Here is a 26,016-nt window from a genome sequence, read left to right as displayed (position 1 = left end):
TCATCAGGAGCGGAGAAGCCGGTTTCCATGATGTTGAAACCGGTTTAACTGACTTTGCAGCCGGTTCAACTGACATTCATATTAGCACAAGATCAACACATCCGAATAAAGCCCTACCGCAGTTACAGTATTTTGAATCTGCCAGTTGAGGAATTACGCGCCTTTTTTTTTTTTTTTCCCACACTGTACCCTCTTGGCTGGGTGGCGGCTCCAGGGGCGTGGGGGGGTCGGGCGGGTGGTCGGCAGACACGCAGCGGCCATCGGGATTAAAGGCTCGTCAGCATTTGTGTCGGCGTGCGCGTAAAGCTCCACTTTTCAAACAGGTTGCAGCTCTCAGCTCTTTAAAAAAAAAAAAAAAAAAAAAGCAGTATTGTTACAGCCCAGCCGGTGGGCTTTGCTTTTGACGGCTCTTCGACGACTGTTACGACTACACCGACTACTTATGCCATTTTGCCTCCTGCAAACAATCAAAATGTATTTCTTGTGGTCTGTGGTCAAAATGTCATAAAGTAAATGAAAATGACATTTTTCATTTTCTTAATTCGTGCTTTCAACACTTGTTTTTTTTGTTGCTACATGATTCGAGACAAAATTTGTGTTCGGAGTGAGCTTCAACTATGCTGCAGCAAAAATTGAACTAAAGTCACTGTAATGCCCTTGCATGTGGGCAAGGAGAGACGCGGTCGCCAATATACATACACTCAAACACAAAAATGCCAAAATGAGATCACATTCAAGGGTTTACAGCCAACTTCAGCCGTCACTGATGTCACTCACTTAGCCACGCCCCTTCCAGGCACACCAACACAGTACACCAAATCCAACGAATACTTAAGTAAATACAGCAATTACAGTCGACCATCGCTATTCGATTCGCGGAAAATAGGGACCTCATTATTGACACGTACTGAAATGCTGTGGGGGAATGTTTTATTTATTTTATAAACATTAAAAAAAGTATCCAAAAAATGCTGGTAAGCATTGAATATGTTTTCCATTAAAAAAAAAATAGGTGATGATAAATGGGCACTGCTGATGATGCCAGCTTCAGGGTTTTTTTTCTTTTTTCTTTTTTTTTGTGTTTAATGGTTTCCTCTGCTGGTTCAGCCTTCTTCCCGTCATCAAAATTGTGTGAGAAGTGATTTCCTCCAAATCGAGGACAAGGACACAATATGTACTGTGGTATTCAATGGGAAATGGGTTTTGTGGCAGCTAATAGGAAGATGTCTTGTGTGTGTATTTTTGTTCAAGGTATTTAAAATTCATTTTTATGAATCAATTAAGAGGCTAATATTTGGGTGGGGGGGTCTGTCAAAGAAGTCTTCATCAATCAATCACAAAACTAGAAAACTGACCCCAAAATTATGAAGGTCAAAAAAACGACAAATTTTTCATATAGCCATTAAAGTACACTGAAGTGTTATTCTGCTTTGTGAATAATAATTGATAAAAGGTGAGTGTCGGAGAACTGCAATCTCTTGAACTCACTTAAATTCACCCTTAATCCTAGCCCTGAACCCCTTTAGTGTTTTTGACTGGTCGTAGTTTGTTTTCCTCGTTCATGAGCCTGTTTTGCAAAAGACGCAAAGCTTATTGACCACGCTCCGGTGCCGCTGGCTCCGACCCTTTGGAGCCTGTTCTGCGATCGGGGTAATCACAGGTTTCGGTTTTCCCATCGCTGGGCGGGGCCACGCAGTTCAAAACCGGCGTGCCCGAGCCTGTTCCTTTGCCGGGACCCGATACTCCACCTCCTCCTCTTCATTTTCTTCTTCTCTTTATCCTCTTATTCACTCCCTGCCTGCATGCTAGCGTGTGTTCCGACTTGTCCCCAGCCAAACCGCTCCCTCGGAGGAATTTCTCCTTTCGCCCTCCTTCAACTTCCTTTTCTGTCCAGCTTTTTGTTTTTTGTTTTTTCTTAACGGTCTCTTGACAACCCCCCTCTGCGCCTCCCCCTCAAGCATCCGCACGCTGCTGTCGTGTTGCAAATGTGGAATGAACAAGAATTTGGGTAAACTGATCAAAACCAATGCGTTTTTGCCCTGACACCGCCACACTTTGCCACAAAAACCATTTCATCACAAAAACTTCATTTTGTCACAAAAGCACCACATCCTTTGGAAACGCATTACACTTTTTTTTTGCCATGGAAACATCCACGTTTTGCTATCAAAATCTTCCAAAAATGCACAAAATGTTCCTCCAAAACGCTGCATTTTGCCTTGAAAACTCTTTTGCCACAAAAATGCATTTTTTTTCTGCCATGAAATGTACATTTTGCCAAAATAGAGATCCTTTCAAGACGGCAAGAATTTGCAATGTACTGTATGTTTTGTCATCAGTGTATTTTCCCAAATGTATTTTGCCCCCAAACACTGGATTTTGTAATGAAAACGACATATTTTACTTTGCCAATTTTACTATTTTTTAAACAATTTTACGAAAAAAATGCTTTGTTTTGCCATTAAAATGTAATAATTTGGAACATAAATGCTTATTCAAATGAAAGCTGCAAAAGCTGCTGCAAAAATGCAAATTTTTGGCAATAAAACCACATATTTAGGCATTTTAAAAAATGCTTGTTTTATGCCATGATCGCTAAATAATTGGCCTCCAAACTGCTAGCTCTTGCCATCACAACTAATAATTTTGCCAAAATATTGCTTTTTTGTTGTTGTTGTAAAAAATTCTAAATTGAAGGCTTTTGAAAAATTAGTTTCAAAAATTTAATGATAGAATTGCATTGCATATACCGGTACTTTTTGCAGACATTTAATGCTTAAATGCAAGTCAATATATTCAATTTTCTCTACTAGATTTGGTATGCATAATTCTAATTTACAATGAAATGAATACATTAAATCAATTCAATATATCATCTGTTACAAAATGAAGGTTATGAATGGGATTATAGGAAAAAACTAAACAATCCATGAAGTGACATCAATAACGCGATGGGTGATGCGCTCTCTGAATGTTTTGATACTCCTGTTTTGATACCATTTAAAAATAGACGTGGAAGAAAAACGTTTTTTCTCTGTCGGAAAAAAAAGGAGAAGGGAAGAGGAGGAGGTGAAGGAGTGGAAGTGGTTATTTTTAGGTGCGTCTGGTTGTCCTGCCCTGTAACGCGAGCCCACTTCCTGCCTCCGGCATGCCACTTCCTGTTGCGGTGCACCCACCTGGTTAAGCGCTTGTGTATGTCTGTTGTATGTCAATCATGTTTATGTCAGGAAGTGAAGTCTGACCAAACAGACATTGTTTTGACATTTGACAACAAAAAAAGTTTAAATTAAGCGAATGAAAGAGTTGGTGAGACATTTAGCTAGTGCTAATTTTGGAACAAGCTAACACATTTTTTTTCTTTATATGATGGCACGTTTTCCCCTTAAGCTAATGGTAAATTTGCTGTATTTTATTTCTTTCTGTCTTTCGTTTTTGGGTTATTTATTTGGTTACAAGGTGTGATTGGTCAAATGGTTGTAACGTAAATATATTTCGAGATTAATCAATGCTCTACAAATTTAGTTAATGGCAGCTTTTAACGATGTTAGCTTGGACGGCGGTGCATTTGCTTTCCTGGATGTTTCTTTAACTTATTGCAGTCATTGATAATGGATGAGGAGATATCCATTATCTCCCGCAAATAAAACGCAACAAAAAGGAGAAAACGTTCATTCCTGCCAATATCTGTGGCTTAGATAGTCAGCGTGCAACAACAAGCCAATTAAGACTTTGGTGCCAAGCTATTTTTTTTTTTTCCTCGCTTGTTTGGTCAGGTGACTGACAACATGTGATTGACAGATGTGGGTCATCGGAGCAACGCTGGGGTGAGAGTTCTCGCATGTGTCTGTCGGATGAGCCATTTTATTTACTCGGCCTTTTGGGAATGAAATATTTCGAAAGAGGGTAGGAAGGAATCTTTGCGGGAAAACTTCAAGGTCAGACCGACGGGCCAGAATAATTCCTGGCATGCTGTTGATTACATGACCCCCGGCCCCCCATCGATTAAATACCATCTCTTCTGGGTCTTTGCAGGCGAAAGGGCGAAGGGATGGTCTCTCGTCGCCCTCCGCCGACAACAACCCCCGGCCACCGATGGCGTCGCGGCCGGGCAGGGAGGGCATCAGCGGGGCGTGGAAGGGCCCACGCACGCTGGTCCTCCGCAAGAACTCGCAGGGTTTCGGCTTCACGCTGCGGCACTTCATCGTTTACCCGCCGGAGTCCACCCTGCACACCACCCTCAAGGTAAGGCGCCGCTGTCTCAAGGTACCAAATGTACAAATACCAGGATTGAATCCCGAATATAAAACTAAATTCCCTGATTTGGGGCCCAGCTTTAAAAGTCTAACCTTGGCTGAAAACCGCAAACAGGGATTTAAACAACTAATTGAAAACCTTTCCCTGCCTGGCTTGAAAGCCTATTTGGAAACCCTAACTTGTGTTTGAAACACTAACCCATGATTCAAATAGTAATTTGAAACCTTAACCCTTACCTCCAAACCCTGATTATGAACCCTAAATATGTCTTGAAACTACATTTTGAAACCCTAACCTAAGTCTAAAACGCTAACTCTGGCTTGGAACCCTAACCTCATTTAAAACCCTAACTGACTTGAAACCATCATTTGAAACCCTAAACCCTCTTTCAAATTAAAATTTAAATGATGCAAAACATAATTTGAAACCCTAATACTTGCTTTTAAACCTTTTTCCCAGGCTTTAAAAATTCAGACATTCATCTCTGACGGTTGCTATATTATCGATGACTGCGACTCAAAATCCAACGAATTTAATACCGGACAAGATGAATACCAGAAAGCTCGTCACACACGCGCGCCGTGGATCCTGATCAACCACACACAGATGCCGAATAAGCCGAATGTGTCCAAAAATGATTTAAAGTTTTAGCCACGCCCACACAGGGGAGTGGCATAGCCTAACAAACGTTCGTACGCGTAACCGATTTCAACTGATCGTGTGCAATGGTGCAACTAAATATAAAAATATCACAGGAATAAAAAAATCGGATCCCACTATCTAATTAAGCTCCAAAGAAGTCTCAATCAAACAAAATCGTCATCTGAAACTATCACTTGAGACCGTTAATTGTGTCTTAAAACCATAATTGGAAAAAAAAAAAAACCCTAATCATCATCTGTGCTTCTTGTCTGTGGCTGCAATTGTCCAAATCCAGCGAAGAAAAAAAAAATCCATCATGTGACAGCGGAGGCAGAGGAGCCGTGTCGTCTATTGTCCCATTGTGGCCCGGTCGTGCCCGCTTGCGAGCAGCACCGCAGCCAGCACAAGGACTCTCATTCAACGGGCAGCTGCCGGCTCGATGAAAGTGTAATAATAGACGGCTTGTTTCCAACAGCCTCCGTATGACTCGGAGTTGAACATCTGGAGACGTTTGCCCACACACCTCAACACACAGTCCCATTAGCGGTCATTCTTAGTCTTCCTTCCCTACCGTGTTAATACTCACTTAAGCTTTTGTTTCACGGCGCTCCAACTCAACCCGGTTGACCCTGCGCCGCTGAGCCACAATTAGCTTTATCTTAACGCAGAGTAAGAACGAGGCGGCTCGACGAATGGTGTTGCCGGGACCAAATGGAGACCATGTGTGCTACGAAAATAAACGCACAAGATGGACCTGATTGTTCTCAAGCGTAAATTCTACAAAACAACACAGAGAGTCAACGTGGATTTAAAGCTTGAATCATCTTTTTATTTTATTTATTTTTTTACACAAAAGTAGAAGGCTTGGAATTCTTTTATCGTCACTTATTTTGCCTCTCTTGGTATTGTAGAATGAGGGTTTCAAACCTGGATTTGAATTTCAAACAGGTTATAGTTTAGAATTTGGGTTTCAAGACAAAGTTAGGGGTTCGGATACGTTTTTTCATATCAGGGTTAGTGTTTCAATAGAGTGAGGTCTCAAAGCTGGTTGAGGGTTTTACTCCTAGATTAAAGTTTCAAGCAAAGATTAAGGTTTCCATGGGTTCTCAAATGAACGTTTCAGATCTGGTCGACAGGTTAGCACGGCCGCTTCGTGGTGCAGAGGTACCGGGTTCGATTCCAGCTCCGGCCTTCCTGTGTGGAGTTTGCATGTTTTCCCCATGCATGTGTGGGTTTTCTCCGGGTACTGCGGTTTCCTCCCACAATCCAAAATCATGCGTGGCAGGCTGATGGGACACTCTAAATTGTCCTGAGGTGTGATTGTGAGCTTGAATGTTTGTTGTGCCCTGCGATTGGCTGGTGACCAGTTCAGGGTGTCCCCCGCTTTTGCCTGAAGACGGCTGGGACCGGCTCCACCACGCCCGCGACCCCCGTGAGGATCGGCGGATTAGGAAATGGATGGATGGACTAGCGTTATCCAGTAAATTCAAATGAATGTTCGAAGCAACGATTCAGGATTTGAATTGTGTTCTCAAGCCAGGGTGAGAGTTTCAGAAAATGCTCGATGGTTTCAAATATTGGGTGTAGGTTTGTCGATATATCAACCCTGAACCAATCCCCTGACTGTGGTCACCGCTGATCTAGGTTCTGTTGTCTCCGGTAGTCCGGAGTCTATGTTCTTCAGTCTCTGGGCTGTATGGTCTCCACTCCAGTTAGTCTTTCTGTGCCTGTAAAGCCTCAACCCGCAGCATTGTATGCAGCCAGTCAGGAATGAGCCCACTCAGCGAGGCCTAAAGCCCAGGCGGCAGTCAGCCCACACTCACCCTCACCAGAAACTGTCCACTCAGCCCGCACACATGTGTGTGTGTGTATGTGTGTGTGTTGCCGTTTTAAGTTGGAGCTGCTTAAAAGAAAAAAAACAGGTATTAAATCATACAGCGCGTCCACCGTTCTGTTCTTTTAGCCAGATTCAAAAATGCTATGAACGGTTTTACCTTAATAGAACACCCCATAATTATTATTGGCATTATTTTTTTGCATGTATTTTCAAATAAATCACAAACATAAGTATTCACAGACTTTTGTTGACGTTCCTTGTCAGCAATTACATCCTCAAGTCTTTTTCAATGTGCCACCAAATTGAATGGTGACTCTTCAATCGGATTCAAGTCTCGACTCTGGCTGCTCTGTACTTCATGCCCTGTTGTTTTTCACGATATAATGCAGTGGTGAGAAAAAAAGAAACCCATGGCAATATACTATTTTTGTAAAATATACACTCTTTGATTTTCAGGATGAGGAGAACGGCAACGGAAAGGGTGAGCTGACGTTTTTTTTAAATCTCAACAAACAAAAGGAATACAGAAAATGACACTTTCACCTGAGGCCTATTGTTAAATGCCTTAAAGTTGTATTTTTGTTCTTTTTAATGTAAGTCTTAAGGTGGTAATAATGTCCCGAAAGGGGCTCTTTAAACCCAGATAGACTGATAGATGACGTCATGCAGTCATTACTTCCACTCTGCGGCCTCCCTGCGCCCTCTACAGCTGATATTGCAGACGTGCACCTAAAAAAGTGCCAAGTCAAGGAACAATAAAAATGCTAGGTATATACATATTTCTCTGCTTCATCATTATTATTATTTTTTGACATGCAGGTTACCAGAAAGGCCGACTGGAGCCGATGGACACCATCTTTGTGAAGAATGTGCGGGAGAAAGGTCCCGCTCACCAAGCGGGCCTTTGTACGGGTGAGCGAGAACAACGTTCAGTCCCCTCCCCGTTTGCTTTATAAATTGGGCATGTTATATGGAAATGTTAAGCGCACTTGTGGTAAAAAATATTAACGCGAAAATGTGATGAAGTACTTTTTATAAGCGACCTTGGAGTCCGCTAAAAAAATGCCGAAAAGGAAATATGGAGTCATTATGTGCGTCTTTTGTTTGTCAGGTGATCGTCTGGTCAAGGTGAATGGCGAAAGCGTGCTGGGAAGGACTTACTCACAGGTGATCGCCCTCATCCAGAACAGGTGAGACTTCTCGTCACGCTGTGTTTAGAGTCACTGAACCGTGTTGACCGCCTTAATCGCGCAGATGACACGTATGCTAATAACCGGTGAAAGAAGTTACCCCCGAGCGCTGTGTTCTACACGGGCAGAAATTAAGATGCATCTTGATGTGCAATTTGACCTGGCGCACCGGATCTTGTCACCTTTTCTATGCAAATCACCCTCTAATAACGTGTCGGAAATATTGACTTTAGCGATATCTTACATTTTTCACCAGTGAGAGCGTGCTGGAGCTCTCTATTATGCCAAAGGATGAAGATGTGCTTCAGTTGGTAAGTGTGAGTATGTATTTTTTTTTAAGCCGAACCAAACCCCACTGCCATGATTGCATGTCTCTCTTAAAATGAACAACGTTAGCAAATATAGCCTACCACCGCTAGTTAGAACCAATTTTAATATCTCCACCTGGAGAAGGGCTGACACAGCCACCGGTGCTCTTTCAATCGCTTTATTAAACAAACAGCAAGAAAACAAACATCTAACAAGCACATTCATTCACGAGCTGCCGATGGCCATAACTTGGTTCGAGTAACTCAACACGCAGACTGTCCTACAGTTCTCTTTTTAACCACCCGTACTATCCTGCGCCAACACATCCAACTCTACACTCTCATTTGCAGACTTTTTTTTTTAGATCTCCACACGTTCAAAATCACAGATGATGAATATGAGGACGGCGACCCCAAGTGGACAAAAAGTAAAATGCTTCATTTGTAATTGCCTATATACAATACAATACAATACAATACATGCTGATTTATATCGCGCTTTCACAACAGCGGCAGCTGTAACAAAGCGCTTAAGAAAACAGTTAGCATAAAGTAAAATAATAAACACAGCAGATAACATAAAGCACGGACAATCCTAACCACTTTTCCGTCACACGCTTTGTTGTTTGAAGCAGTTTGAGATGAAAAAGTCACTTTTTTTCGTCAATGGATGCTACAGGTTCTTGTTGACTTTGAAACTTAGCTTGACATAGCCGACGTGTGCACATTTTGAGCATGACGTCTCTGATCCGCTGGTTAAAGGTATGGGTAAAGTGTTCAAATATATGGAAATACTAAAATGATCCTGATTTTTGGGATACATGTTTGTCCCAGGTGTTTCTGGACCCCCCCCCCCCCCCCCCCCCCCCAGATAAACGAGGGGCGACTGTACCCCGACCGCTTGTTTGTGACAATGTATGTTTATGCATTGACAAAACCGTTTTTATATTTGCTCACAAATGTCACAAAAAGTGGATACACCGTGCAATGATCGTATGTACATTGCGCCATCTAGCGGAAGAGCTGGCATAGATATTCGCACAAAGATATGTTCATTATTGGTATGATGGCAGATGGCACACAGTACAACATAAATATTCAGTACAACAAAGGCCAAAATATTAGGTGCGCCATCAGCCGACTATCACGTGCACCTCTGTTCAAAATTCAAAAGTTTTTTGCGCCTAAATAACGTGCATGTGTCCAAAATATTAGGACCACCTCCGGCTAAAATATTTGGTCCAGTTGGACTTGCTTGAATCTGATTTAAGCATTGGCACTTGTATCGGACCTTGTGAGCATGTGTACCTAATATTGTGGCCGGTGAGTATGAGGGATCATGAACGTCACGACGTGGTAGAAAAACAAAGTTGAGTAAGAATGCCGAGATCGTGGTTGAATGTCGACAGACTCCTCCTAATGTGCGTTTAGATAATCGGACGTGCTCATTATAAATGCGTCACCACACACACACACACACACACAACTAAAAGTTGGCAGTTTAACGATTTGCATTTTGAACCTCCTTCTTCATCATCTGCATCGACTGCATTCCTGGCATGACATCACTCCTCCTGCGCCTCCCTATGCACTCCCACTGGGTGGAGTGACATTCACACAGAAGGAGAGAGTGGGGAGAGAGAGAGAAAGAGAGAGGGTGTGTAAAAGGAGAGCAGAAAACAAGATCAAGGGAGACAGTAGTGAAATAATAACCACGGCAGACAATATTGGATCTATCCGACACAAAAAAGGACTTTTGCTGAAGACGCGTCTACAACGGTGTTTTTGTGTGGATGACAAGTTGGAGCTTGTTTTGGTGAACCGGGAACGTTCGTTAAAAGGGATTTGTCGGGGCCAACGTAAGTAAAGCCTCGAGTGAGCATAAACTGTTTTGTGTTGTTACTTCCTCACTAGCTATTTGTGTACCTCGTAGCCCGTTGGCATTTTGAGCATTGCAGCACCCCGTACGGCGTCGAGTGTTGTTGTCAAACTCGTTCGCGGCATGTAAAAAACGGCACCTGTGCAAACGCCACCTCACCCGCCTTCCCTCTCCTATCCAGGCGTACTCCCAAGATGCCTACCTGACTGGCAACGAGCCTTTCTCGGGGGGAGCAGAGAACCTCCCGCCACCGCCGCCCCTCTGCTACCCTCGCGCCAAGACCATGTCGCCCGCGGGCGCTCCCCCGCCTGCCCCCATGGGCCAGAACCAGCTCGATAATTGGAGTCGCTGGCCCGGTTCCCCGAGTCTCTCCTCGCCCCTGGACAACCGCTCCACCGTGTGCAGTCCTGCCGGTTGGCAAGACGGACGCTCGGTGGAGCTGGGCGGCGTGGGTCACGGCAGCCCGGCCCACCGCACTGATGAGATTCAGTACGGCATGACCAGGCAGCAGCCTCAGGGGCAAACCAGGGGGCGCTCCTACTCGTCGTCCTCCTCATCAGGGGGTCCATTATCCAGCCCGTTACAGGTCCACTACCCCAATCACCACCATGGCGGCAACTCCACGCAGGCCCAGCCGCGCAAGTCCGGCGGCTCGGCCTGGACCGGCCCGCCGCCGCCGCCTCATCTCGATCACGGCCAAAGCGAGCGTCGCCAGCAGGCGCTCTCGGAATGGTACCACAGCCAAGTGCCGGAACGCTCTGGACGCAACATGCAGGCGCGCCAACGTAGCTACTCGCAGGACCGCCTCAGTGAGTCTTGGAGGCATCCGCATCCGCAGCGGGCGGGCGGCTGGCCGCACAGCGCCTCACAGGACACTCTGATGTTGGCGCAGCGGTCGGGACTTGGGCCCCACGGAGAGCCCTACTGGTGTGGAGAGTGGGGTCCCGATGGGGGCCATCCTGCCTCCGGCTACACTAGGACACGCTCCGAAAACCTGCTGGTGCAGTTTGATAGCCACGGACGCTCATTAGAGATGCTGGACCGAGCCTCCGCCGGACTGGTCTCTCCTCGATGCGAGACGTGGAACCAACCTCCCAAGCCGCCCCCGAGAACTGATGTCCACCAGAGGCACGGTGGGCCGTACCCTGCGACGCAAGCCCCTCAGAAACCCCGACACTCGCTGTCACACTCCAAACACCCGACGCAGACCCATTCCCCACCCCAACCTCAGCAGGCCCCCGCTAAGAGCAGGCGGCTTCCTCCGGGCCAAAGCATGGACGACCAGCCGGTGGGCTACCGCAGCTACAGCCCCTCCTTCTACCGTAAGACGGGCCGCATCATGCAGCAGGCTCATTCTTTCAGGGACCCTTCATACTCCGGGCCTCACTTGAACTGGAACACGACCCCAAAAACCAGCCCGCCAGAGGGGGCGCCGGCTTCTTCAGCCGCCACCCCGCCGGTTTCCGCCTCGCCCGAATCCCAGGAGAGAGCGTACAGGCCCACCAACCACGAGCGGGGGTCAACGGAGGTGCCGGTGCAGACACAAGAGGTGGTGATGCGCCAAAAGCCTCCCAGCGGACGCAGGAACGCCCACGGCATGCGGCACCCTCACTACGCGCTGCCCATGGATGGCCTGGAGCCCTCCTTGTTTTCACCCGAACCCCCAGACTCGGCGACCACGTCAAGCTCTTCCGGAGACGCGGTTCCGTTTAAGGCCAATGGCAACCTCGTCTCCCTAGAGGACGATTCGCTGGCGTCCATCCCCTTCATTGGTAAGCTTGTGGGTCTCCACTCTAAAACTTTTCACGTCCTGTTTTCCTTCTTAAAACGTTGGGATCAAAATTTGGGCTTTCCGCTAAGGCACATTTGGTGACTTTTCTTTTGCTTCTTGGCATGACTCAAACAAACCTCATGCTCCGTGAAACACGGAGAAAAAGTAGGAGTCCATTTTTGTCCTTCGGGTTAGAGTTCACATTAATAGGCCCGAATTTTGAACTGCAAAGAAACAGCAAGTTCCTTTTCCAGAGGTTTTCCCAAAGTCACAGGTACGTCCTGTCTCCGTAAGATGGGACCACGGCAGTGACAAAATCCTGTACACGTTGTACTTTTACCACACTTCTGTTTACCTTACAATGTCACCACCGGGCAGATCCGCATGGTTGTAATTTATTTAGAACACCTAAAGGGTTTTTCCTTGGATGAAAGGAATGATAGCAATGAAAACAGGCCGATTCCTGCGGTTCTATGGACGACGATAGTACAGGCAGTGGAGGGGGTGGGGGGGCGGGGGGATTTCTCCTCGGCACGTCCAGACTCGCACTAGATTCGCAGAAGACTGTGCGGGGTTTCGACTCACTGGTGTCACCAAACACGGGACACCTGGGCAAAAACGATCAGAATCGATCCGAATCAGCTGACGTTCAAGCCAACTCTGGATGAGCCCCTCCTGACCTTGTAGAAAGTAATTCGAATTGGAAACGTCGACTAGTCGTCACTGCGACGACACACTTGAGCGCATTCTCGCTGACAGCTAAAACGCGTGCCGCCACATTTAACCGCCGTAAACTCAAACGATTCCCCGTCGACACGCTTTTGTGATCCGCCTCGCTCTGGGAACGACGGCGAGACGGATATCTCGCATTCAAGTGTTTTATTCCGCCTGTAGTGCGGAGACAAGCCGACAAGAGGAGGCACGTTCAACAGAAACGAGCGTTCCGGTGCAAATTAGCGGTGGGGTTTTGCAGCGCGGAACATTGCTCCCGTCTTCAATGCAGCTATTGTCTTGCTGTGCAGAATAGAAGGGGGGTGGGGGGGTCCTATTGGCTGGTTGTGCCCTTTTACTGGCCCTGCACTGGCAAGGTTGGCATCCATAAGTAATTTACGTGAATGCAGCAGCCAAGTCCTAATTACTGTCAAATTGGGTAAAAACGCGTTCCAGGTTCTAAATATAAAATAGTCAAGTGAAAAGTAGTGTTGGGTGAGCGTGATCACGTGTTCGTACAGGACTGTCGTAAACTGAGAACACCTCATGCGTAAAAAAAGGAGACGAAAGACAACTACCACACTTCGCGTTAACTCGAACTGCACCGCCTGGTGGATATGTGAATACGGGAAACACGGGGGTCTTTTTTGAGAAACCTTGAATTTCCCGAACAAGGCACTCCAAACGAGTAGTTTCTATGTCAATGTTTCATGTCGGCTCTTTGGACTTCATCAAAACCGCAAGGCTTCTATTGTTTTTACAATGTCAACAGGGAGAACTTGTTCACTGCTCAAGGCTTTTTTTGGATTGATGACACAATTATTACCAAGAGTTACATGCCGCCCGGATCTTAATCTAGCCCTGGGAAAATTTCTCTCCCAGGGTACGAAATCCAACATCACCTGTCTTTGTTGGGAGACAACGTGGAATTTGCAAGTCTGTATGTTCCCTCGCAAGGGCCGCCCGCTTAATGACGGCCTTCCTTAAAGCCACAGCGCGGCTATTTCTGGGCCGCCCTGTAAACACAGCCAGATTCCTCATCCCCAGATTGGGATTTTTTTTTTCTTATCCGAGTCTTGCACTCCACCGATGTGGACAACCTCGGTTTGCTGAGCTGTGCTGCCCTCTGTTGTTTCAACATGCAGCAGACTGGACTGGTTTTGTCAGTCAAATGTCCGGGTTGTGTGTGTGTGTGGTGGGATTGTCTCGTTTTAAAGAATGCAAAAATCTGATGGTGTTATGTATTAGTGCCATCGTGTGCTACCGATAGTAGCCATGTCAGTAGTTTATTAGATGGCTGGTCAAAAGCAATCTTCAACGGGCAGCCTGGATTGGCATGTCTGGCATGAGTCAATGGCGCCCTCTACTGGTTACCGACAAGTAGTGATGAATCTGCTTCGTTTCCAATCGCCCGTTTCACACCATCTTCATGGCAAATTGCACGAAAGCCGCGATCGTTGAGCCCTAGCACTGTAAATTAAGTTGAACTGACTTCAGAATATAAATTATTGACATTTAAGGCAGTTATGTTTGCACAACAAAGCAAGCTGCTTTTTACTTCTCTCTTCAAGTTGGGGAACAACACAGGGTGCAATTAGTTGGGTAAACTCGTATTTACACTAAGTGTGCTGCGGCATGTTTGCATGTTGCATTCGGTGACACAGCAAGGAAGCCATAAACTCTTCCTCTTCATAGCAAAATAAATTAAAATCCCCTTCCTCTTAATTCCTCTTGATCATTGGCTCCTCTCCCTCCTAACACCTAACCCATCTTCCTCCTCTTCCTCCTCCTTTCTTCCCGGCGCTCCATCTTTTCCCGACCTTCCCACAGATGAGCCCACCAGCCCCAGCGCCGACTTGCGCGCCCGCCACGTGCCGGCGTCCTCTGTGGTCTCCAGTGGCATGAGTTCGGCGCCCGCCACGGTTGCCAGCCCTGCTTCCCCCACCTTCACCTTTCCCGCCACTAGGCTCTTCTCACATGACTCCAGTGAGTTTGCTCCCCCCCCCCCCCCGGCCCCTCCAACCCCATCCCGTCCACGCCTTGCATCTGAAATGCAGCAAGTTTCTTTTTACGCAGAAGAAGCTTGTGTGATGTTTAAGGCACCTCTGCTGAGCTAGGCCAAAATACGTTTTCGTCAGCTTAACAGTTGAAGTCAAATCAAGTGATTTTCTTTTTCTGTTGAGCCCCGTGCAATTATTATTATTTTTTTTGATTTGAACTGTTTTATTTCTTTTTAAAGTGTGACCATGCCAAGAAGATACTGACTAATTCTTGAGAGGAATTCTTTTTCACAGGAGAGGCATTGATTTGTCATTAACAAAGAAGAATGTTCCAGGAATTAGTCAGTGCCTTGTAAGCATTTCGCTGGAACTGATATCCTCTAAGCACCTGTCAAGGTGATTAATGACACTGCAGGAGGTATTCAACAGACAATACAAATAATGATTTTCCAGAAATTAGTCGGTGTATTCCAAGTGCGTTTGAATAGTTACTTATACACATTGACCCCGACAATAAAATAACAACTTTCCGGGAATTATGAGATATCTTGCACGAGTAAACCACACTTGAATGGAACCAGCAACACTGAACAATGAAAGAATAATTTTCATGAAATTAGTGAGCATCAATAATTTGCCACTCTCGAGTAGTTTTAACTCGACGTTGCTCAACTAATTCAACAGCTTCGCTGTCGGAGAGGCATTCATTAGAAAATGATTTTTAACGAATTAGTCAGTTTCCTGTAAGAATGTGCCATACTCGAGGAGTATGACGCTATCAAGGGAGGTATTCATTTTCCATAAATAAGTCAGCATCCTGTGATTAAACCACACTTACTTTGAAAAGCAAAAAAAAAAAAATCAATGAATTAGTCAGGGTGTAACTACTTCTATTTATTTACTTATTTTGCAATATACTAACTAAAATTACTTTATTTTATTTCATTTATTTATTTATTTTTTCATTCTGCATGCTTGCAACATGATTCTGGCGGCAGTTTTGCGCGTCTGCAAAGACGCACTTTAAGATGCTCTGATATTTTGCAAGGTTCAAATGTCAGCGTTTAATAAGTAAACAAGTGAGACACGCAGACGGGCACCCGAGGTCATCGCCACCCATCTTCCTGCTTGCTCGCTCACTCACCAACCCCATCGTCACCCAATCCGACACCGATGGTGCTTGCCATTACATCACCATTCTTTCTTTTCTCCCCCATCCATCTATCCTCCCTTTTTTCTTTCTTTTTTTCTGTCTTTTTTCCCATCTCCACTGGTTCGTGCCATCGCTGGGCAGGCGCTATTAAATCGGGTCGCCGTTCCTCCTATCTTCTAGCCATCACCGCCGAGCGCTCCAAGTCCTGCGACGAGGGACTCAACGCCTTCCGGGACGACGGGCGAGTCTTCTCGTGAGTTCACACGCACGCACGCACTAAACCGCTCATTGGTCGAAAGTGATGTCATTCCACAGGCTTTGTTTTCCAACAGGAGGCTACCGAAGAGAGTCAAGAGCTTCTTCACTGACGGGGTGAGTGACATTACCGGTACTTTTTATGTATTTTGAATACTCTTAGCACACCAAAACCGTTAAAAAAAAAGTGTCTCCAAATGACTTGACTGGTGATGTGTTTTACAAATAATAAAAATACAACACTGGATTGTTACATAGAAATGACAGCACAAGATTTTTTATTTTATTTTTTTTATTTTTTATCCGTGAAAGCACAATACAATATACTGTATTGGCCCGAATATAAGACGGTGTTTTTTGCATTGAAATAAGACTGAAAAAGTGAGGGTCGTCTTATATTCGGGGTCTAGACATTATACCCATTCACGGCGCTAGATGGCGCCAGATATCATTGAAGCGAATGCTGAACTTGACTCCCAAGGCCAACGTGAAACCCTGTCACGAAGTGTAAAAATTTAAATAGCGGTAGCACGAAGAAGAAAAATAAAAAATAGCGGTAAGAAAGAAAAGAGAAGAAAATAATAGAAGAGATAACAGAAAATGGAGAAACGTAGCGACAATCTGGAGAAAAGTGGGTCGAAAAGGGTTAACCGGCAGCTGAGGAGAAGTTATGATAGAATTTACATTTCAAAAACCAGAAGCCATTCATTTACGAATGTGATTGCACTTTAGTTTACATATTTAGATGTTCAGATATTAAGATTTGAATGAGGCAAAATAACATGCTTTGTCTGTCAAATATATTGTTCGAATCATTTCAATCATCGTTTGTAGTTTGTAGTAGTTTGCCACACAAGCAGTCGATTTTTCAATGAAAAAGAAGGATAACCATTTTGCCACAAGAAAAACAGATTACGTATTTTATTCCACACATTGTGACACAACAACTGTGGATGATAGCATTGAAAACATTTTGTCACATCAAAAGGAACATTTTAACTTAGCCTGCCTTAAGAGGTTGAATTCAAAAGATTTGATTCGAAGTCGTGGCCCCATTACATTCAACTTGGTTGTGATCTAGCGCTGTCTGCTGCACAATCTGCCAAATGACAACAGTTTTCTTGTGTCTTTCTCAGTCTCTAGACAACCTGGGCACGGCAGAGGAGGTGCGCTCTAAACGTCACTCCACGTCCGAGTTGGGCACCATCACCTACAGCGACGTGCGGCTGGAAGGATGGCTGCACTTCAAGCAGATCCTCACAGAAAAGGGCAAGGTGAGCACAAGAAAGGACTTTTTAAAAAAATTTATAGTATTATTTTTTTAAATTGAGTCAGTTTTTTCCCCCCCATCGGAATTCTGCACACAACACCACATAATGATGTCATGAGGATAATCAAAACTCTCTCTCTCTGTTTCTCTGTGTGTGTCTGTGGCAGAAGGTGGGCAGCGGCATGCGCCCGTGGAAGCGTGTGTTCTCGGTGCTGCGCTCGCAGTCGCTCTTCCTGTACAAGGACAAGCGCGAGGCGGTGCTGCGCGGCGCCGAAGACGAGCAACCCATCAGCATCCGCGGCTGCTTGGTTGACATCGCCTACAGCGAGACCAAGCGCAAGCACGCCCTCAGGCTCACCACGCAGGACTTCTGCGAGTACCTGCTGCAGGCCGAGGGCCAAGACCAAATGTTGGACTGGATCCAGGTCATCAGGGAGAACAGCAAGACGGACAGCGAGGTGGGCATCGGCGCCAGCACTGTCGTGAAAACTTTGTTGATTAGAAATGTTTCCATTTTCGGCGGAAATGTATCATTTCGTAACAATATGAGTCGTTCTCAAATGAGTATCTGTTGCAGGAGCTCGGCTTTTCCAGGCAGGCGCTGATCAATAAGAAACTGAATGACTACAGGAAGCAGAGGTGACCCACGGCAGGCTCGGGGGCGGTTGCATTTCGACTGCAGCTTCTTGACTTCACTCCAAGTAATCGTAAACCTTTGTCGCCCCCTGCAGCCCAACAGGCAGTAAACCCGACTCTTCGCCCAGGATGTCCCGCATGAAGCCTCCCTTCCTCCTCGCCAAGACTGAGAACGCTTTGGGTGCGCCGCGCTCCCCCAAGCCAGATGGCAAAGGTCCGTATCATCGATACATATCCGAAACATTGTATTGTTTTTTAGGAATTTGTTGTTTTTAAATTTGAATTGCATTCTCTCATCATCCTCAGAAGAGAGCAGCCCCCCCAAGTCTCCGTGGGGAATCAACATCATGAAGAAGACCAAGAAAGCTGGACCGAAAGCCTTTGGTGTCAGGCTGGAGGACTGCCTGCCGGGCGTCAACAACAAGGTCGGCCGTGCCTCCGCTGTCGGTCCCTCCCTGCCAAGAAATGCTCACTTGACACTCATACGTTGATCCGGATGTGATCCAGTTCATCCCGCTGATCGTGGAGATCTGCTGTGGCCTGGTGGAGGACATGGGTCTGGAGTACACGGGCATCTACCGTGTGCCCGGTAACAACGCCATGGTATCGCTGCTACAGGAGCAACTCAACAAGGGCGTCGACATCAACCCGGCAGAGGAGGTCAGGAAGCGAGATGTTGTCAAACGGAGTCTTTTGTGGCAAAACTTGCTCCGAGTTCAAAGTTTAATGACATGGCCGTATCGAATCGTATTTGGGTAAAAAGCTGTCATTGGGTGGTCGGGTATTTCATTTTGTTAGATATGTTTGGCGGTACAGTGGTCCACTGGTGACCACATCTGCCTCACAGTGCAGAGGTGAAGGGTTCAATTCCGGCTCTGGCCTTCCTGTGTGCATTTTGCATGTTCTCTCCGTTTCTGTGTGGGGTTTTTTTCCGGGTACTCTGGTTTCCTCCCGCATTCCAAAAATATTCATGGCACGCGATTGAAACACTCTAAGTTGTCCCTAGGTGTGATTGTGAGTGCGAATGGCTGTTCATCTATGCGTGCCCTGTGATTGGTTGGTTTCAGGGTGTACACCCCGCGTAGGCTCCAGCACACCCGCACCCCTAATGAGGATAGTCAGATTAAAAAATGGATGCCTGGATGGATGTTGAAAATATGAGCCCATTCTTGGAATGCAAAAGCTGCACCGATTGACCCCTTGATGTTTCCTTTGTTTTGGACAGAAGTGGCAGGACCTCAACGTTGTCAGCAGCTTACTGAAATCTTTCTTCCGGAAGCTTCCGGAGCCTCTTTTCACCAACGGTGAGTCCTGCGAGTCTCTCTCTCTCTCCAACACACACACAAACTCACACTCTCCCTATGTGTCGCCTCTGCAGACAAGTACAACGATTTCATCGAGGCCAACAGAATGGAAGATGCGTCGGAGAGACTGAAGACCATGAAGAAGCTGGTACGCCCAATCGTGTTTACGTCACACTTGTTTCAGATGGACTATTTGATCCGGAGGCATCATCACTTTCCCCGTGTGTAGATTCGAGACCTTCCAGATTATTACTACCACACGCTCAAGTTCTTGGTGTGTCACTTGAAGACGGTGGCAGACCATTCTGATAAAAACAAGGTGGGTGATATAACAGATAAATCAAAAAAGAGGGATTTTTATGGCAGTATTTTGTATTGGCATGAGAGCGATACATTCAGGGATGGGTTGCATTTTTTGATTGTGTCTTTGTAGGCAAATATTGTCATTTTGCTGATGGTTCTCATATCATATTTGTGGCAGAATTTTGTTTCTGTAGCGGAATACGCAATTTATTTTAGTAATTCTGAATTTTCTTTGACCATTTATGTTTATTTTATTTTAACTCATTCGCTGTCATTTAGCAATATACCTTTCTGGAACAGTATCTATGTTTTATGGCAAATTTGAATTTTATGGCCGTAAAAAATGATTAATTTTACAAATAAAATACTGTTACAGTATTGTAAAAAAAAAAAAAAAAAAAAATGGCGGCCCGGTAGTCCAGTGGTTAGCACGTCGGCTTCACAGTGCAGAGGTACCGGGTTCGATTCCAGCTCCGGCCTCCCTTTGTGGAGTTTGCATGTTCTCCCCGGGCTTGCGTGGGTTTTCTCCGGGTGCTCCGGTTTCCTCCCACATTCCAAAAACATGCGTGGCAGGCTAATTGAACACTCTAAATTGTCCCTAGGTGTGAGTGTGAGCGTGGATGGTTGTACGTCTCTGTGTGCCCTGTGATTGGCTGGCAACCGATTCAGGGTGTCCCCCACCTACTGCCCGAAGACAGCTGGGATAGGCTCCAGCACCCCCCGCGGCCCTAGTGAGGATCAAGCGGTTAGGAAGATGAATGAATGAATATTGTAAAATCAATTCTTTGATGATCAAATCTGGAGCTTTCACGGCAAAATATGATGTATTCATGATAAACACGACTTTTGAATGGGTAAATATTTCCTCTTTGTGGCAAAGAATATAAACTAGGTACCACTTTGTAGAATTTCCGACTAAAAAATGTTTTGCGTGTCCAGATGGAGCCCCGTAACCTGGCTCTGGTGTTTGGGCCAACGCTGGTGCGCACTTCCGAGGACAACATGAAGGACATGGTCACACACATGCCAGATCGCTACAAGATAGTGGAGACGCTCATACAGCATGTGAGTGCGCAATCACACACACGCGCGCACACACACACGCATCCAATGTAATCATGACAAAATAAATGTTTTCTGTCGTTCCCGCAGTACCTCTGGTTTTTCAGTGAGGAGCCAGACAAGGACGAAAAGGTTTGTAACTAGCAAATCTCAGCATACTGTATTAATAATAATAACACCAAAAGCAGGTCAAAGAAGAATCATATATCTTTTTTTTTTATACAGACGCCAGTGGACACTGAGGACGTGCAGCCCGTCCCGAACATTGACCACCTGCTTTCCAACATCGGGCGGACGGCTTTGCTCGGGGACGCCTCAGGTGAGCACCGCCGCTAACTGCTAGCACACTAACGCTGGCCTAGCTGTAGCCGCGCGCATGCTAACGCTGCGCCGCAAGCAGAAAGGAGGTAAATGGTGGACTGGAAACAAATTAAGCAAACTAAACGACAAATAAGCGACTCATCTCAAATAAGAGCTTCGTGTTCACTTCAAGGAACAAAATACTGTCGTGGCCTCTCTTGCCAGCACGATGACATTTTTTGCCACCTGTATTTGATTTGTGGATTCTTCAAAAACAGGAAATTGTGGTTCTTCTTCAAAATAATACTTGAATTGTTTTCTGCCCAATACTTACCATGGTGTGTTTTTAATATTGCACATAAGTAATAAACATCGTAAACTAAACGAATATAAAGATTGAAAAAAAAAGCCACCCTGAAAACTCAAAATGAAATAAACACTCACCATAATACAAACGCAAAAACGATCGGAACATTTTCGGTGACGCAGACATGGCATCTGTAGAGCTGCCATTGAAGTGAGCATTTTATTTATGGAAAAACAATCACAGTTTTGTCATACTAGTAATGCACGTTCATCAGTTTCTAGTCAGAATTCCCTCCCTCCTTTCCATTGGCGCAGCAGCGTGTTGCAGGGGAACTGAAGTCGGTCGGTTAGCATTTAGCTTCTCCCCCCCCCGTCCTCTCTGCTTTGGATTTCTCTCTGCACGTCGCTCATCTTGTAACTTTCACTCTGCTTCACTCTCTTAGCTGAGCCTGTGGAGCAACCTCTGCGGTAGGACGCCATCACTTTGCGTGTGCGTGTGTGTGTGAGACATAATATTATTTTTTTTTTTTTTTATGCGTGTGTGTCTCGTTTGTGTGTGTGTCATGGTGACAGTGCGACTTTCTCCCCCAGAGGTTTGTCAGAGTATACTGCCTTCATGCTCAACTAGTGTGTATGTGTGTGTGTGTGTGTGTGTGTGTGTGTGTATGTGTGTGTCATTGTGACAATCCGACATTTCTGCCACGATAAAAGCCAGGGGTGTTTGCGAGAGCATCTCGCCTTCGCTGTCCCATGTTAATGTTTGTGTGTTTTGTAATTGCTACGTTGCTCTGTCAGCGACTGCAACTTTTGATGATTCCTTGTGGTGTTTTCCTTTGTATTAAAATCCTCTTTCTCATCGGATGATTTGTGTATCCTCCTCCCGTGTGCGTGTGCGTCAAGTCAAGAGGGCACAGAGGAAGTCACACTTGGTGTGGTGTCTTTTTTTTTTTTTTTTAGTTGAGAGTTCAAAATTGCTTTGCTGCCCTCTATTGGTGTGTGGCTGTAACTGACAGACACTTGCCTGGGTCAACCCCCACCTTCCATTTTGACGACATCATCTGTATCCAGTTTATGAACACCAATTGTCTCTGTGCTTTCCTTGCAAACCTTTTTTTTTTTTTTTGGGCTGTGTCACTAATTGTCATCTTCATTTCCGTTCAGACTCCACCAACAGTGACTCCGCGAAATCCAAGGTAAATAATCAGAATGAATGTGCCTGCTCCTCTCCCCAGTTATTCATGCTAGCTAGCTAGCCGCCAGTTTTCACGGTCAAAATACACTTATTGACGATAAATAATTCAGAATAAAAAAAAAAGAAAAGTGAGGCACAATGTTTTTTTCCCAACAATTTCATGTGAGATGTCGTATATTTGTCGCTGCTTTTGCCCGCTATTCATAATAATTGCTGCTTTGCATGTAAGGAATAAACACACCAACTCTAAATAATCCACAAAAGATCCCCAATAACATGGCTAGAAATAATCCACAGAGTTGAAAAAAGGCCACGGCCTGGAGCATGATTATAAACTTTTGCAACAGAAACAAGCGCGACCAGAAAGAATCCACAAAATCAGGAGTGTTGTAGTAATCCTGTGGTGTCTTGCCCGTCATGTCCTTCAGGGCTCCTGGGGGTCCAAGAAAGACCTCACAGCCAAGGACTTTCTGACTCTGTCCATCATGTCGGCGGTGACGGGACGCAAGCGCCGCAAGCGTCACAACGCTCGGCGGGTGGGCAGCAGCACCGATGACGACTCGGAGCACGACGCCGTCAAGGCGGAGGAGGGGGAGGAAGAGGAGGAGGAGGAAGAGGCGGGAAGCGGCAGCGCTCCTCAGGAGGAGGGCGAGGAGGAGGACGATGACGAAGATGAGGAGAAAGAGGAAGTTAAAGAAGAGGAGCAAGAGGCGGCGACAGCGGCGAAATGCGGCAAGGAGGAAGAGGAGGTGGGAGGAAGGGCGGATGCCCGCTCCATCGTGTCGGGCTACTCGACGCTGTCCACTTTGGGCCGCAGCCTGGGGGCGGACGATGCCGACGACGAGCACAGCGAGCTGGTGAGCGAGACGGACAACGAGAGCGGTTTCGCCTCGCGGGAACGTCCCGGGAAGCCGCCGCCTCTGCCTCCCAAACCCTCGTTTGGCGCGGCGGAGAGGGCCGCCGGCGACGGCGGCGGCGGGGCGCGCTCCACCACGCCATCGTCCACGTCTTCGTCGCACAGGCTGCACTCGACCTTCAACTCGCATAAGCTCATCCAATGCGACACCCTTGCGCGCAAGAAGATGAAAGCTCGCTCGCTGGACCTGCTGGAGATCGCCGACACCGGCCCCGGAGACGACGACACGCCCAGGACGAGGAGCCACACGTCATCGGGGAGCAGCCAGGAGAATCTGCGCATATCCCGGGCGAGGTTGACGGCCCCGCCCCCTCCCAGTGAAGCGGCGTCCTTCGCCCCCGCCGGCAAGTCCCTGCGCGCGCGGCTGCTGGGCTCGGCCGACGACCTGCGCAGCGTGGGCATGCGCAAGCCGCTATCGCCCGAGAGCCGCCGCAAGAGGCGCGCCTGGCGCCGACACACAGTGGTGGCGTCGCCCACCGAAGCGCCGAGCGACAAGCGGCCGCCGCTGGCCGCCGCAGAGTTTCCGCTCTCGCGCGTCAGCCCCAAAGAAGACGACGGCGTCCAACGAGGGTCTTCTGGCCATCAAGCGCCCACGTCCAGGTTTCACCAGTACCTTTGAGTGGCAGTGGGCGGGGCGACGATGCTCCTAGAATTAGAAAAAAGGTGACGTCCAATCGGGGCAAGACTGGATCATCCACTGAGGTGCAGTTCCCACTCATTCGCATCACAACCCAAACATCACCACCGTGGGGCAATGATAGCAACAAGTGAGCGTCTTTTGCACGCTGGCCCGTGATTGACAACTGCTGATCCTGCGCAACTTGCTCGTCCACAAGAAGATGAAGGGCAATAAAATCCAAGCTCAGAAATCCCTGACGCCGCCCCGGGTGCCTCTGTCCCTCCAAGGGGCCGACGCGTTGTCAGGAAGCAACCGGGAAACTCTCGGCCTATCCCGGCCCGGCTCAGGCTGCCCCACGCCCAGCTGCGGGTCAGCGCACTGGCTTGTTTTAGTTGTTTTGGTTTTTTTTTAATTCTAAATCCATTGCCAAAGCTTTCTCATTTTGTTACTTCATGTAATTGTGTATTTTGTAGGGTGGAGACACACTCTGACCTCATCATCACCACCACCCCCTCCACTGCGCAAAAGTTTTGGGTCGCCACGAGACTTGTGTTTTAATACCATACGGACATTTGAATTTGTTTGGCGTTGATGAGGCAAAATGACCACCAGGGGGCGTCTCGTTGAGATTCACTCTCAAAACCCTCGCGTATTGATGCAAGTAATGTGATATCGAATCGTTTCATCCAACAAGAAAGGTCCTTTTGTTGCCATTTTAGCATTTACAAAATGTTTTTATTGCATCGACAATGTGTCTGACCAAAAAAAAAACAACAAAAAAGATGATACCATCACACGTGTTAGCATTAACCGCGCAGAAGCATTCTTAATTTAAGGCAGAATTTCTGGATTGTTTTAAAAACACAGTGTAACTGTCTTTGTTTTATGTTTACTTTGACAGTTAACTTCAACTGGGAATGGTCTGAAACAGCTTGAAGCCTGTTTTTTTTCCCCTTTCTTTTCAAGAATTGTTCACTATTTGCCAAACTGCTGCTTCTCGTGAAGTGAGTGGACTTCAGTGCCACTGCCCAGCACTCTTATCTCAAGGCACCGCTTACTTATGTTTGAACATTAACACTGTGCTTAAATATAGGAACATTTTAAGAAACAAGAGAAAAAAAAAACGCATTTAAAGGATGACTATTCTAATGCGCTCAGCTTTGATGGTGGCCCAAGCCTTTTGCTCAGGATCCCCATTGTCTTTTCCCCCCGCATGAATTTTGGTGCTTTTTATTGTTTGCTTGTTTGTTTTTGTTGGGAGAGAGGAAAAAAATGTCAAAACGTATCATTTGATCACGGTTGGCTTCTTTTCCTCCATTTTTTTTGTTGTAACATTTGTATAAAGCCGTATTATGTTGTACATATGAAAGTTTTCTTTTTAACCTTAATAATAATACTCCTTTTTTTTAATGGTTTACAAACATTTCCTTCTCCAGACACTACTTGAAACGTTCCCTTAATATATTGTTTGTATAAACAGTATTATGTGTATTTTTTTTATATTGTGACGTCGCAGCTTACGAAGGCCTTTTTTGTGTCGGGATAGTCGCTCGTCTTAGGTTTTACGTCAAAGCTTCCTGGTCACGTCACTTCAAACCTCACAACTTCCTTGCGTTCAAATAAGTGCCTCCTTTCTGGAATGTTCCGCAGTGCCATGCTGGCTTCTTGTCCCCTCCTCCTTCCCCGGCTCGGTTCCAAAGACGTGTTCAATGAATTCATAAGGGAAAAAATTAATAAAAAAAAAAAAGACAAAGAAAAAGCACACTATGCACTCTCCCTTGTGGTGTAAACTAAAAGGTGTCGCTCATGTTTTTGTACATAGTATGTAACATTGTCCCTCTTGTGTGTACATTTTTGGAATGGCTTATGAGTATAACTCTGTTTAGCTTATTATTATATATGATGTAAATAAACATAAGTATGTTTCAAAACATCAGTTTTATTGTTTGAATCTCTAAGTGCCGCTCTCCAGTGGACCAAAAGTGAGGTATCATCCAATTAGAAAATTAAAACTGCTAACAGTGACGCATGGACTCACAACTATCGGCACCTTTCTGTTCCATTTTAGGAATGTCATCTTGAGTTGAGTTATTTCATTTAGGCACAAT

The 26,016-nt window shown here is 46.1% G+C and overlaps 1 protein-coding gene across 10 annotated transcripts in view; it reads left to right on the top strand.

Annotated features, from left to right (window-relative positions):
- The window catches only part of arhgap23a (Rho GTPase activating protein 23a), a 45,530-nt gene extending 19,691 nt beyond the window's left edge, over positions 1-25,839 (top strand). For 3 of the 10 annotated variants that reach the window (XM_052048355.1, XM_052048354.1, XM_052048348.1), the window contains exons 2-24: positions 4,033-4,242; positions 7,190-7,214; positions 7,553-7,645; positions 7,845-7,923; positions 8,180-8,240; positions 10,292-11,882; positions 14,423-14,578; positions 15,887-15,998; positions 16,078-16,117; positions 17,137-17,274; positions 17,438-17,728; positions 17,848-17,909; positions 18,002-18,120; positions 18,213-18,331; positions 18,414-18,566; positions 19,132-19,210; positions 19,285-19,358; positions 19,440-19,529; positions 20,453-20,578; positions 20,666-20,707; positions 20,801-20,894; positions 22,343-22,374; positions 22,802-25,839. In XM_052048355.1, coding sequence (XP_051904315.1) covers positions 4,033-4,242; positions 7,190-7,214; positions 7,553-7,645; positions 7,845-7,923; positions 8,180-8,240; positions 10,292-11,882; positions 14,423-14,578; positions 15,887-15,998; positions 16,078-16,117; positions 17,137-17,274; positions 17,438-17,728; positions 17,848-17,909; positions 18,002-18,120; positions 18,213-18,331; positions 18,414-18,566; positions 19,132-19,210; positions 19,285-19,358; positions 19,440-19,529; positions 20,453-20,578; positions 20,666-20,707; positions 20,801-20,894; positions 22,343-22,374; positions 22,802-23,908 — 4,893 coding nt within the window. In that variant the 3' untranslated portion in view covers positions 23,909-25,839. Of the gene's footprint in view, positions 1-4,032; positions 4,243-7,189; positions 7,215-7,552; positions 7,646-7,844; positions 7,924-8,179; positions 8,241-9,724; positions 10,091-10,291; positions 11,883-14,422; positions 14,579-15,886; positions 15,999-16,077; positions 16,118-17,136; positions 17,275-17,437; positions 17,729-17,847; positions 17,910-18,001; positions 18,121-18,212; positions 18,332-18,413; positions 18,567-19,131; positions 19,211-19,284; positions 19,359-19,439; positions 19,530-20,452; positions 20,579-20,665; positions 20,708-20,800; positions 20,895-22,342; positions 22,375-22,801 lie in introns of those variants that run through there. The other 7 variants (XM_052048349.1, XM_052048351.1, XM_052048350.1 and 4 more) reach the window with 7 other exon arrangements.
- Positions 25,840-26,016: the final 177 nt, after the last annotated feature.

Source organism: Hippocampus zosterae, chromosome 17 (assembly GCF_025434085.1).
Source record: "Hippocampus zosterae strain Florida chromosome 17, ASM2543408v3, whole genome shotgun sequence".
NCBI lineage: Eukaryota > Metazoa > Chordata > Actinopteri > Syngnathiformes > Syngnathidae > Hippocampus > Hippocampus zosterae.
The sequence above is the reverse complement of the archived record's forward strand: the minus strand, read 5'-3'. Positions and strand labels throughout refer to the sequence as shown.